General features: G+C 43.3%; 1 protein-coding gene across 1 annotated transcript in view; it reads right to left on the bottom strand.

Annotated features, from left to right (window-relative positions):
• DAB1 (DAB adaptor protein 1) overlaps window positions 1–14,271 on the bottom strand; it is a 402,931-nt gene that overhangs the window by 108,923 nt on the left and 279,737 nt on the right. The window contains exon 4 of the mRNA XM_033865974.2: window positions 12,555–12,653. Coding sequence (XP_033721865.1) covers window positions 12,555–12,653 — 99 coding nt within the window. The remainder of the gene's footprint in view (window positions 1–12,554; window positions 12,654–14,271) is intronic.

The raw sequence follows: 14,271 nt of genomic DNA, 5'->3' as shown, positions 1-14,271 counted from the left end.
CCCTCATTAACTGAGACATCTTAGCAGTTCACTTCACCTCTCTGAAACTCAGTGCCATCCTGTGTAAACCAGAGATAATTCCTCTATTTGGAAAGACTTCTATAAAGCTTGGCTAGTTAATTACTGCTCATATACTCCAGAGGAGAACACAGAGCCACTAAGAGGTTCAGTGATTCATAAAAGTATGAAATGAGATGTGCGTAAAGCACTTACGACAAGATCTGGGACAACGGTAAGTGCTATTGCTATCATCGCTATTATTGTCGTCGTCGTTTTTATCATTACAGCTCGATCTGCACCTTTTTAACCGAGTGACGATACAAATTCAGGCCCTCCGACAACACACCCAGGCTTCCTTGCATAACACTAGTCATCCAGGCCCCAGGTTCCACCATGCACACTTCCCCAGACAGTCTCTCCTCTGGTGGATTTTACCAGGCTCTCACCTTGACCTGGGCTCACCTTCCTTCTAGGAAACACATTCCTTTATTGTCCCCAGAATTATTAATGCTGCTGCAGCTCGGGCTGCCGCGGAGAAGTACTTGAGAGAAGTACAGAGAACCACCTTATCAGTGCTGGGCCTAATTATAGCATCACCATTTCTACACAAACAGCTCCTGTAAGGGGTGTCTTCATAAAAATAGAACCACCTATTAAATAACTGAAGCACAGTCATGGAAAATGAGTTTTAAATTAAAATTTAAAATAAATGTGCGAGATAGAAAAACAATAAACAGTAGAACCCATATAAAGCAAATAAAAGCAGAGACACCCAAACTGACAGCTCTGATTTATCACGTGTAACGGCCCCTGGAATTTGGATAAGAATTTTCAGAAGTGTCTTCTTCCATTACTCAGTTGACCCTCAAAACTATAGGAAGCTCCCAGAGCATGTTCATATCTGTGATTTACGAAGCACGTATGTCACAGGCCCTTTTGCAAGGAGAAAGGAAGCACAGTGGGGAAATGCTGTGACCTTGCTATACTTTTTATCTTTTTTCATAGCACTGATTACTTTCTAACAGAGTATATTATTTATGTATGTCTATTGCTTCTTGTCTGTCTCCCCGCATTAGAATGTAAACTCTACAAGGTAGAGTCCTTCCTTTTATTTACCAATGTCTGCACACCCCTGAGAATACTCCTTGGCACACAGTAGGTACTCAATGAACATCTGCTGAATAAATAAATGGATCAAAATTTAAGAGTAGTCCTGGTCAAGTGACTGAACCTCCCTGAGGGTGAGTCACCTCATCTGTAAGATGGGAATGATAATAGGTTACTAAACAATGGATTGCAAGAATTCAATGAGAAACATATATGGGAAGCACTTGGCACAGTGTCTGGCAGTTAGCGCTCCACAAATGGTAGAAATAACTAACACAATTCCCAGAGCTGAATATTTATCATCAAAGTTTATAAAAAGCATTCATCCCCAAAGTCAGCCACCAAAGAGAAGGGAACAAAGGGCGCAGAGATGAAGACCAGAGATCTTCAGCGGGTGCTCCTCCTGCACTCCTACAGAGCTCGTCATGGGGTCAGAATGAGCAGATTAGAAGACTCCTCGGTAATCACGCAGACCAGAGCCAGCAGACACCAAGCTCCTTTGTCTACATATTGTCTGCGGGGGCCGTCACATAACAGTGGCCAAAGTAAATGGTTACGGGAGACCGTAAAGCCCACTATGCTCACTATCTGGACCTTCAAGAAAGAGGCTTAGGAATGACCCCAGGGTTCAGATGAGGAGAGAGTCCCAGAGAACAGGCAGAGGATCCATCCCCGAGGTCACACTGCACATCCAGGCACTGCCACCTTGAGCAGCAGCTCACACACCCTTCAGAGGCCCCAAGAGTAGCTGATAAACCTTTAGTCACAGGGCTGGTCTGCACTGACAAAAACCCTCAGAGCAGTTAGATTTCTCCCCTGGAGAATAAACGCACGGTCACGTGCTTTCCAGAGGCCCTAAGTAGGCCCTTGAAAAGGAGAGAGACCACACTGGGAACTGAAAAGAGCACAGGCCTTATGACTCTGCCATGTCGGAGCCAGTGCCCGGCTCTGCAATTTGCTGGGTATTCAGCCTTGTGCAATTCCCTTAACCCCTTTGTGTCTCAGTTTCCTCATCTGTTTAACAGGACAAATAGTACTTTCTTAGCTGAGTTCTTAGGGGATTGAATTAAATGAGATCAAGCATGTAAAAGCAGCTAGCCCGGCAAACAGTACCTCTTTCCCTCCTGAAAGACCAAAATTGATAAAACGATTCATTAAGGGAAAGGCAGCACATTTCTGAGTTTATCAAATCTGCTTGAAAACATTCGTGGTCTCACTTTCCAGGGTAACATGAATATCCATTTTCTTCCCCCGTCATGAATTATCCCCCGTCTAAATTATCTAACAGAGGCAGCTTCCGGACAGGGCCAATTTCTAAAAACTCTGTTGGATTTGAGCTATAAATTGATTTTTTTATGGTGATAAATTAAAATCCAATATCACCCAACAAGACACTAAACATACAGAGGCCCAATTTTTCCCCTCAGATGTTCAGTCTCTTTGATATGAAAATGGACCTGGGGCAGCTGTCGGGCTTTGGGAGCCTGAATGTTGAAGCAAATGAGCAAAGAATATGGAGATGGTAGAGAGAGAAAGAGAAAAAGGTAATGAGGAAGGAAGGCAAAGTAAGGAAGAGGAGGAAGGGAAGAGGATGCTTCCCACTTCCTGTTCTGTGGGCATTAAAGAGTGACACAGACTCGATGTTCAAGCCTAGGTGTTTTGCATGCAATTTGCTAGGAGGTCTGAAGAGCCACTTACTTTTTCTTTCCTTAACATTTATTTATTTATTTATTTGGCTGCGCCAGGTCTTAGTCGCACCATGCATGTGGGATCTCGTTCCCTAAGCAGAGATTGAACCCAGGCCCCCTGAATTGGGAGTGCGGAGTCTTCACCGCTGTGCCACTAGGGAAGTCCTTCAGGAGCCGCCTCATCTCTTTGGCTTCTGAGTTTCTTCACTTGTAAATGAGTGGGTTAGTCAATGCCTAAGGGACCTTCCACTCCTGACATCCTAGGACCAGGGTACTCTGAATCACATATATTATTGTTTCCATGCTCACTGCCTGCATGGCAAAACTTGCATCTTTGATACGTAGCGTCTTGGGCTCCAACATCTAGCCCAGACAATGAGCATTTCATTATAAGTTTACTTATTCGTTACTTCCTGTTCCATCCTTCCCTCGCTTTTGTTCCGTCTCTCCCTGGCTGACTTTCCTCCCTTCCTTCAATGTGCCATTAGCATCTCTGTCACATACCAGGACCTGTGCGAAACCCTGCAGATACAGCAATGGATGAGACTAGGGGCCTCGTGGAGCCTGTAGTCTGATGGAAGCATGAGTCAACTCATTCTGATACAGACAACCGTGTGCTGTGATAAAGGTGAACAGAAGATGCTGTAGGAGGAATATGAAAGGATTTCTTAATTCTGAAGGGAGGACCTAAGAAAGTCCATATCAGAGAGGGGATAATAGAGCTAATATTATAATATTAACACCTAGAGCTTTTTATTATACTAGGCACTATTCTAAGTCTTAGGGGATTAAAGTAAATCCTCATGTAATCTTGCACTAATCCTAAAACATAGGTACTTTGATTATCCCCATCTTACAGATGAGTAAAAGAGATACAAAGTCATTCATAAAAATTGCTTTAGAGCTAACGGATCCAAGGCAGCTCCTTCCACCATGCCCACTCTCTGGTGCCAGTACCATACCAGTGAGGAGTATGGGCTGTGGATTCAGACAGACCCAACATGAATACTGCTCAGAGGATGAAATGCATAAAGCACTTAGTTTACTAAAGCACCTGGCTTGAGAAAGGGCTTGATAAGTGGTCATTGTCGTGCTGTGTTGCTGTTGCTACTGTTGTTGACATTACTGGACCTGGAGGTGTTCACTGAGTGAAGGAGGGCAAAGGGATATACAGAGTGGACGGGTCTCCTTTTGCTAGTCCTGCAAGCTGGGCAGTGAATGGTCGGTACAGGAACTGGCAAGATGGTACCCCTGGCGTTCTGCTCATGCACGAAATGATACTCCCAGGTCTGCTACGTACAGCTGGCCAGGGGGTACACTGCATAGATCTACGGGGAGGGGGTAGTCATTGTATAGTCATCAAAAACATGTATACTTATTGCAGCCGTTTCCCAGCAAAAGTCATCCCGGGCAATGAGCCTTAAAGAAAGGGACTTTTCCCTGATTTGCGCAAAGACATCTGATGGGTCGAGGGTGGCCTTAGAGTCACTGTACCAACCTCTCTGTACAGCTAGTGCAGCTTCAGGGCCACAGAGTACAATGAATAATAACTCAGGCTGTAATGGACATGATTCAACCAAAACTCTTTAGTCGTACATTCCAGGCCTCGCAATAGGGCCCTGCCAACCCTCTCAGTTTTCTCTCACTGATAGCAATCACACATCCTCCAATCCAGAATATCCAGACATCTCAAATCTTCTCCACACCTGCCCTTCTTCATGACTTTCTCACTTTAGGGCCTTAGTAAACACTCCCCATAATTCCCTTTGCCTGGATACTGGTCCTCTTGTATCTCTCACTTGAAACCCTGCCCATCCTTCAAAGTTCAGCCCTTTGTTCCTAAATCATTCCATATTTCTTTTCAGATGGAATAAATCATTTATTTTTATTTTTTTTTTTAACTTTTTTTTTTTTTTTTTGCGGTACGTGGGCCTCTCACTGTCACGGCCTCTCCCGTTGCGGAGCACAGGCTCCGGACGCGCAGGCTCAGTGGCCATGGCTCACGGGCCCAGCGGCTCCGCGGCATGTGGCATCCTCCCAGACTGGGGCACGAACCTGTGTCCCCTGCATCGGCAGGCAGACTCTCAACCACTGCGCCACCAGGGAAGCCCCATTTCTTCTTTTGAACTCTCATGATAATTTTATATTTTTCTCTTATCATATTGTTATTCTTGCTTTGAGTTTTTAGTTATATACATAGGTCTTGCCTCCTAGGTTGTAGGTTCCTTGAAGAAAAGGTTTCAGGCTAGTTCATCCCTATCCATCACGTAGAATATCCCTTTCACTCAATAAGCATTTGTGGAATGAATGAATGAATGAACCAATGAAAATGGCAGCATGGTCTAGACAGGGATTCTTAACCTTATCTGACCCAACACCTCCTTCTTATAAACCAATATTTTGTAATTCTTTTATTATCTGGAAATGATTATATAATCTACCTGTACACATGAAGTTTAAGCAAGTCAAAATATCCTACTTATAAAGGAGAAATAAAAGAAGATGATTTCTAATTAAAAAGAGTATGAATTTCAACATATAAAGGCTTAGTTACAACTACAATAGAAGAACATAATGACACTGTCTTATGTTCGTGCTTTTCTTATAGTGAATAAATTCAGTTTTAAGAGATCATTCAACTCTTCCCTTTATATTTGACATTTTTAAAGATGCGTCATATAAGTCCAGTTATGGTGAACACAGCTACACCTGAAACTGATGGAGTAGTGCCCTGCTGGTGACTCAAATATGAAAAGCATCACGGGGGAGGGGTTTTCCAAAGTGATGACCAACTCTTGATGAGGTTTCAACAGAACAAAGCACATCTTTCTCTCTGTTTAGCTGCATTTCTGGAAAACTCACTACTATGAATATTGTACAAAATCACTTTTTTTTATAGAGAAAGTAGAGTTAGGTTTTAGATTCAGGTAATTATAAACAGGTTTTTCATCTACATGAATGTGTGATAAGACATTTAAAGTCACATGGCACAGGAAACATTTGTGTTGTGAGTGAATGTCCTGTACATTGCAGAGTGGCTAGCGTCCTTGCCCCTAGTAAATTCCTGCATCACCACCCCCTTCCCCAAAAGTCGTGACCACCCAAAATGCCTACGTAAAGTTCCAAAGCAACCCCTTCTGGGGATAGAACCAGTCAAGTGGAGAATCTCTGGAGGAAAAGAAACAAAACAAGCTTAGGAGTTATAAATGTGAATTTGAATTCAATTCTTGCTACTCATAGTAGCCTCGGGCAAGCCACTCACCCTACTTGTACCTTAGATGACTCGTCTGTAAAAAGGGGTCATAAAACCTCCAAGAATTGTTGGGCATCCAATGAGACAGAATCCACAAAAGCCTGCTACAGACGGTCCTGCTTATAGGCTAGTCATCTTGTGAGAGTCCTATGTACTGTTTCAATGGCTCTCAGGATGACAGGGGTGTCCCAGGTCCCAGCATCCTGCTCTGCAACGCCTTCATCTTCCTACCTGTCTCCCTCCCTAGGACCAGTTTCCTTTGCTCCACCTCAGCTGCTCTCCCCAAGTCCACTCAAAATATCTAGTTAGAAATAAAGGAAGAACAGTCCTGTTTTTGAAGAGACATGAATAAGGTGATATCTGGTTTTCACTGAAGAATAAATTATTAAATCAGCCGTGAAATGTAAGTGCAGCCACGACAGTTAAAACATCATTACCCTCTATTATGAGGGACAATATTCAATCCTGGGCCACTCTCCACCTCTCCCCTGCTATGCCCTAGTTTTTCTGTGTACATTTGCTGAGTCGTAATCACTAAGTCATTTTATTTTCTGTGCAGTAAGTACTACTGAGCACCTACTATGTGGACATCATGTGCTAACCAGACAGATAACAGTGATGAACAAAAAGATACAGCCTTGTTCATACGTGTGTTGACAGACGTGTTCAATAAATATTTCCTGAAGGGAAAAATGAACACACACACATATCTTTCTCCTTTAGACATTTGTGCATTTAGAAATACGTTTTTCTCTTCCCTGACCCGTTTCGTTTACCTGGACCTCTCCAACTCACTCCTCCACTGCCAAGTCAGTGTGCCCTTTTCTGTGAAAAACCCTGACTATTTCAGGCAAAGCTCGGTCTCCATCCCCTGAGTACCGACAACTCCATTCACACCTGTGTCTCAGCAGCTGTTAGTTCATTTTGTGAGTCTGGTTTCGCCACCAGACTGTGAACACCTCAGGGGCAAGGACACATCTTCTTCATCTTTGAATCCTCAGGAAACAGATAATCGTGTGGCGTAAAACAGGCATCCGATATGCTCTTGCCTGATCGGGTACTGGTTACACTGCCAACATTCTATCCACAAGACAGTCCCAGTTGTAACTCCACCCCTTTTATCTTCACTCAGGAAAGCTCATTAAAATGAAAGTGAATAATGGTGACAGTAAGACAGGGATAATACTCAATCTGCTCTAATACATATAAAAGGAAATCGTTTATAAACTTTGATATTGCTATGGTCTGAAATGTTTATATCCCCTCAAATTTCATATGCTGAAATTCTAACCCTCAAGGTGATGGTATTAGGAGGTGGGGCCTTTGAGAGCTTATTAGGTCATGAGGGTGGAGCCCTTATACATGGGATTAGTGCCCTTATAAAAGAGGTCCTAGTAAGCATCCTCCCCCTCTCCCCCTTGCATCATAAGAGGACACAGAAAAAGGCACCATCTATAAGCGGGCACTCACCAGACACCAAATCCTGGGGCTATGATCCTGGACTTTCCAGCCTCTAGGACTGTGAAATAAACATTTGCTGCTTATAAGCCACCTAGTTTACAGTATTTTTGTTACAGCAGCCCAAACACACTAAGAAAGGTGTGATATATTACTAGCATTAAGTACTCTGGACGAGACTACCTGGGTTTGAATCTCAGCTCTGCCACTTGAGAGCTGTGTAATTAATTATTTGGACCTCAGTTTTCTCATCTGTAAAATGGTGATGATAATAGCATTTACTTCATAGAATTGCTATAATGTACTTAGAATGGTGCAAATAATAGTGCCAATCAGTGCTGGCTAAACTAAATGAACAAGCAAAACCCATCTGTGATTGTGGCAACAAGATGTTTCATTATCTGGAAGAGATGATACAGACCACTGCCCTCTATCCTGAGAAACAGACTCAGCTTTAGGCTCCTGCAATATTTATGATTTTTAAACATTTATTTATTTATGTATTTATTTTTGGCTGTGTTGGGTCTTTGTTGCCGCGCACAGGCTTTCTCTAGTTGCGGTGAGCGGGGGCTACTCTTTGTTGCGGTGTGTGGGCTTCTCACTGCAGTGGCTTCTCTTTGTTGCGGAGCACAGGCTCTGGGCGCGTGGCTTCAGTAGTTGCGGCATGCGGGCTCAGTAGTTGTGGCTCATGGGCTCTAGAGCACAGGCTCAGTAGTTGTGGTGCACAGTCTTTGTTGCTCCGAGGCATGTGTGATATTCCCGGACCAGGGCTCAAACCTGTGTCCCCTGCATTGGCAGGCAGATTCTTAACCACTGAGCCACCAGGGAAGCCCCAATATTTCTGACTTTTTAATGGCACAAATTATAATAATTCTATGGAATAAAATTATAAGTGGGGAGAGAAGAAAGCTAGTGAGTTTCCCTGGAAAGACATAGGATTTGGGGTTGGAAGGTCTGATCTGAGTCTCCAGCCAAGTCAGGAACACTCCCAGAATCTCAGTTTCCTTATTTGTGAAATGAAGATGTCATCGCTCCTGCCTTGGTGTCCACTGGTCTGATTTGAGGAGCTAGTAACATACTGACATGAAACCATTTCTACTCCTACTGCTACTGCTACCACTCCTACTATTACTAGTAACAGTGAATTCATTTATGACATATTCTGCATTCTCACTGATCCTTTTGACATATTAGCAATACCTAGATATCTGAACATATGAACAGCTTTTGTTATTGATTTATTTCCTGCAACATACTACTAATAAAATTTACTCACATAAGGTTTGGGATCAAGAACCCTTTGAAATTCAAGACAAGGTGTAAATTGCTGCAAAGGGTCTCTTTAATTGGGATCAAAACGCTTCTGACAGCTTTTGGATTTTTAAAATTGTAGCTATTGTCACGTTCTGCTAATGTTTCTTTTCTCGGTTTTGAAAAAAATAGTGCAGCCAAGCTTGAGCAGGAATACTTTAGACATGATAAACAACTAAAATTTGTCATTCCAAATGACAAAGACCTCGTTTTCCATTTCTTTGATATGTAGGACAAAACACTTCACTTAGACTCTTATCCCGCATAATTCAGCCGGTCCCCTGCTGTGCAACGACAAAGGTTCAGTAAACTGTTCCTGCTCATAATCTCCAATGGAGGTTTTGAAAAACCTCCATTTATCTGAAGATAAATCACATCGATAGGGTTGACTTTAAGGGAGAAACAGACTATTCAACTCGTCTGGGGAATCAACTCTGGTGATTCCCCAAAGATGTGACTTTGGTCAACGTCTCACCTTCTACTTGACTTCCTTCCAAAATATCCCCATAACATGACGGTTGCTTGAATCCTCCTAGGGCTGGTGAACTCCCTTGCACAGAAGGTGGTCCATCTACATGCTGAACAGCTCTGACTCGCAGGAAATTCTTCTTCCTCATAAACTGAAACTGCTTCCTAGAAACTTCTATCACCTGCTCTCGGTTCTGTCCCTTGAGTCACACAGAACAAGTCGGCTGCTTTTTCTACTAGACAACCTTTTGGAGAGATGAACGCTATTCATATGGAGGGCCTTGCTCCCACCATCCTCTCTAGTTCAGGCTTAAATGTTCGATTCTCTCCACCACTTTTCCCCAGGCTTGTGTTGAGACAAATTAACAAGCTAGGGTAGCAGAAGCCCAATGATACAGGGCCTAAGGTTAATCAAACAGAACTGGAGCAGACGAAGCCAGATAGAAAACATTTAACTCTGCCTTCACCCCGATTCTCCACTAGGAGATGACATTTTTTTTCAACAAAGCCAAATGGCTTTGAGCTGAAATAATGACTTTACTGCTGTTCTCTTTGTGTCCAGATAAAGAATCAAAAAAAAAAATCACATTATAAGGTTTGGTGGTATCTTTCTTTGGGGCCAGGTTAGCCATCCTTGCGTGAGGATTTAGAGAAAGGTAAAGAATATAAACTACCTCTTCTCATTAGTTAAAGTTTGGTGATGAGAACTATTTGATGGTAGGGTACATGATGGAATAGCAAAGCCAAACACATGGCCCTAGACAAAAGAAAATATCTGATACTCTGGTTTACTCCAGTCCCTTTGGTGATGCCAGTGTCATGTGATGGGCAGGCATGGACTTGGGAAGAGACTAGAGATCATGACTTATATTGGGCATATAAGTGAAAGCATCTCTCATTGCCTTGTGAAAGCATCTCTCAGATAGGCTTGATCCACGCTCCTTGGATCCCTACCATGAAGGAGGCTAAGGGGTCAATGATATCCTCCAAGTTTCTACAAGCCCAAAGCTCTCTGCCTCCTGTGTGTTACCCAGCATCCCACGTGGCCACATCTGTGTTCAGAAGTGTTGGCCCAGCATAGTATTCAGTCCCCCAACTGCCCTGGTCCCCTCAACAGGATATACTTTGATTCGACTATATCTTTTCTAAAATGTGAGGTTCAGAACTGAGCACAGGTCTCCAAACGATAGTCTGCCCAGGAAAAGGAAAATCTTCCCTAATTTTAGAAACCATAATTTTATTAAAGCAGAAGAGGCTTACATTAGGCTCTTAATCTTGCTGCCTTCAAGCTCCTTGACTACCGATGCTTGTGCCCACGTCTTAAACTCCCTTTACCACGGCATCCCCAGGTAGGTCTCCCTTTCCTATAACATACAGGTCAATTGCTTTGATTTTTGATTCAGGTCAACTGGAGGCTAAATCCCAGCTCTGCCTCCTACATGCTGGATGAACATGAGAAAGTCACTTACCCTGAGAGAGAAGACATTGTGGTTGGACTCATAAGCCAGACAACCTAGGCTGTAATCCTGTCTCCACCACCACCTACTTCCAGCAAGTTACTTTTCTCTCCTTAATATCTTCAGCTATAAAATGGAGATGACGACACTATCTACTCACAGGGCTGTTGTAAGGATTAAATGGATTGGTACTTCTAAAGGGTGTACAACAATGACTGGAACATACTATGTGCTTGACGCAGTACCTGTGATTATTACTCTCTCATGGGACCCTTGTGAGGACAAAACTGAATAATGTATGCAAAGTGACTAATATGTTCCTAGTACGTACTCAACAAATGGCAATTATTACTACTAGATTTTCTTATTGTGGTAATACATACATAACATAAAATTTACCATTATGACCATTTTTAGTGGCATAAAGTACACTCATATTGTTGACCAGCCATCACAGCCATCCATCAACAGCACTGTTTCCCTCTCCCCAGACTTTTAACTCTGTCCTCATTAAACACTAACTCTTTATCACCCCTCCCCCCAGGCCCAGTCAACCACCATTCTACTTTCTGTCTCTGTGAATTTGACTCCTCTAGATACCTCATTAAGTGGAATCCTACTGAATTTGTCTACGTGTGACTGGCTTTTTTTACTTTGCATAACGTCTTCCATGTTGTAGCATAGGTCAGAACTTCCTTTTTACTGCTTACTAATATTCCATTACACACACACACACACACACACACACCATATTTTGTCTATCCATTCATCCATAGATGGACAGTTGGGTTGCTTCTACCTTTTGGCCATTGTGAATAATGCTTCTATGAACATGGGTGTACAAATGTCTGTGCTATTATTATTCAGGAATAACTTTTCTTCAAGAAAATCCATTCTTTACTGTTAAATTATCATCCTACTACCCACTGCTATCCTAATATGAGTCAAAACAAAGGCGAGAAAATTATAATGCAAAATGACAAGGTTAGGTGACTTGGCTGGTTGAGTATTGTTTATACAGCGCTTGACAAATTACCCGTGAAGTTCAAAGGAGGTGGCATAGGCGGAGGTGTGTTAGAAGCTATATAAAGCATTGAATGAATAAAAGGAAAACATGTCCACTTGACTCTTGCTCTCTGGACAAAACAGATCAAAGAACAGAACGCTTTTCTGTTTTTCCCTTACCACCAATGAACAAGGCCAACAATGCAAGGCAAGTCCTGGGGATGAAGCCGGGAGCTAACTGCTGCCCGGAGGTTGGTGAAAATACAAACCCCTACTTCAGTGGGTTTAACAAACAGATCAGTCCTTACATTTCCCGATCATGCAGTGATAGAGATTTTTCAAGATTGAAAACTCCATTTATTCTTTTTGACGACAGCAATTGCGAGGTGCCACGGGTTCAACTCAAGAGAGTCTGGACGCTTTGACCAAGTCAACTGACCCCCGTGCGTCTCCCTCTAGGATGCATGTCATTAAAGCTGCCGGCACACAAAGAAATTTCACTTAAACTGTCACATTAGCCACCGCTCTTCAAAGCACATCAATCTCCCTATTGCATTACCAGGACTGTGTGACACTTTTATCCCAATTACACTGCAAGAAACACAGTCACACTGTGTTGGTGCAGTCACACTGTGGCCAAGTCAGGAAAGAGCCTCCCTCTGACGGACAATCGCAGTTGATCAAGTTTGTCAGCTGCTTTATCTGTTTTTATGCTCGTTTGATATCCCTGCCCAGAGAGTAGAGGCTTTCAAGGGCACATCTGTCAGTGGGTTCAACTTCACCATGCCATGTTATTCTTTTACTTACCCCTGTCTTCTCATCAAAGATTTTGATTCCTCCAAAGGAGATGGTTAAAAAGATTTTCTGTTTGTGTTCTCCTTTGGAACGAGCGCCAGCAACAACGCCCTGTTGAAAGGAAGGATGTGCTTTTTACTTTAGTGTTTTCATTTGAAAATTCCCTCCGGTCCCAAAGCAAAGGCATGTCAGATATCATGAACCGAAGCCACCAATCATGCACACTCCATTCCCTCCCCGCTTCCATGCTGCCTTCCCCGACGGGCTTGCATGTTCTTGATGTTTTAGGGTAATACTTGTCCTCATTGCTCGAAAACTGTAGAAACAGATATTTGAACATGTATTCATTGGACAAACCAAGATTTATAGAGTGTCTACTTTGTGCCTAGATGCTCAGTTCAGAATTCGAGACCCCAGGATAAATAGAATATGGTCCTCTTGTTAAAATCTTTGCTGGGTTTTGTATTAGATATGGTTTTAACCTTTTAAATAAAGATGAGTCGTGGAATACATTCCTAAATGTGATTTTAATTTTATACTTCTGGGAAAAGTTTTCATATGAATTAATTTTAGAGATCACAAAGAAAAGAAAATATATTGCCAGACTGCATGTCTCAATTTTGTTTGGAAAAATGTTATGGTCATATGTCTAAGGCTTGCAGTTTTTACCCACACGTTTTGTATGTTCTTCTACCATTTTTCCAATCATTCCTGTGCTTTCAAGGAAAGTGCCTACCAAGTGCATTCCACTTCTCAAAAATCTGTTTCCCCAAATTTTTTGTAAACTGAAGATATGTGTATGAGTCAATTAGAAGGTAGGTGTCACAAAAGGTAGGTACGTTACTCTGCTCACTGCTCTCTTCCTCGTACCCAGGACAGTCCCTGGACTGTCCCTGAAGGTCAGGATTCACTCAGGAAATTATTGTTACATGAATGTGCTATCAAGAGTCCTCGCCAAAGTTGATATTATGCAAGTTAAGAGTAAAGACACTTGCTTTTTTTTTTTTTTTGCGGTACGTGGGCCTCTCACCGCTGTGGCCTCTCCCGTTGCGGAGCACAGGCTCCGGATGCGCAGGCTCAGCGGCCATGGCTCACAGGCCCAGCCGCTCCGCGGCATGTGGGATCTTCCCGGACCGGGGCACGAACCCGTGTCCCGGGCATCGGCAGGCGGACTCTCAACCACTGCGCCACTAGGGAAGCCCCAAGAAGAGTAGCTTTAATGTCCCCATCTCCAAGATGGTCCTAACAACCCCTAGCTCTTAGAATTACCACAACATCAAATTGTGCTAATTCCCAGCACACAGTGATGCTGACCAGGTGGCTATCAAAGAACTCCCTGGCAGAAGGTGGCTGCAGATAAAGAGGGATGGGAGGAGCCAGCGTGCATGTTTCAGGAGCACTTCTGCTTGGGGCTGCTGATGTACAGCTTCCCAGGACAAATGCAAGAGAGAAGGATGATCCACATGGTGTGATCCTTGGGGAAATAAAACTCCAGTTTCCTCAGGCATGTTGAGAGACAGGACCCTGAGTTAAGCCCTGAAAACCTGCATGAAGTCGAAGCAAGCCTGCCACCAGACAGCACACTGCAGGGGCTCACCTCCCCACAGAGGATTCAGTGCTGTTATGTAGCACTGACAAAGGGCCAAGGGACAGGGCTGGCTGGGGAATCGGAAGATATGGAGGTAGGTGTCTTTTGGGGTTTCTGTGCCTAATATTAGCCACCTGACCT

The sequence above is a fragment of the Tursiops truncatus genome, chromosome 1, assembly GCF_011762595.2.
Source record: "Tursiops truncatus isolate mTurTru1 chromosome 1, mTurTru1.mat.Y, whole genome shotgun sequence".
Classification (NCBI taxonomy): Eukaryota; Metazoa; Chordata; class Mammalia; order Artiodactyla; family Delphinidae; genus Tursiops; species Tursiops truncatus.
Note: the sequence above shows the minus strand (reverse complement) of the source record. Positions and strands in the feature narration are given on the sequence as shown.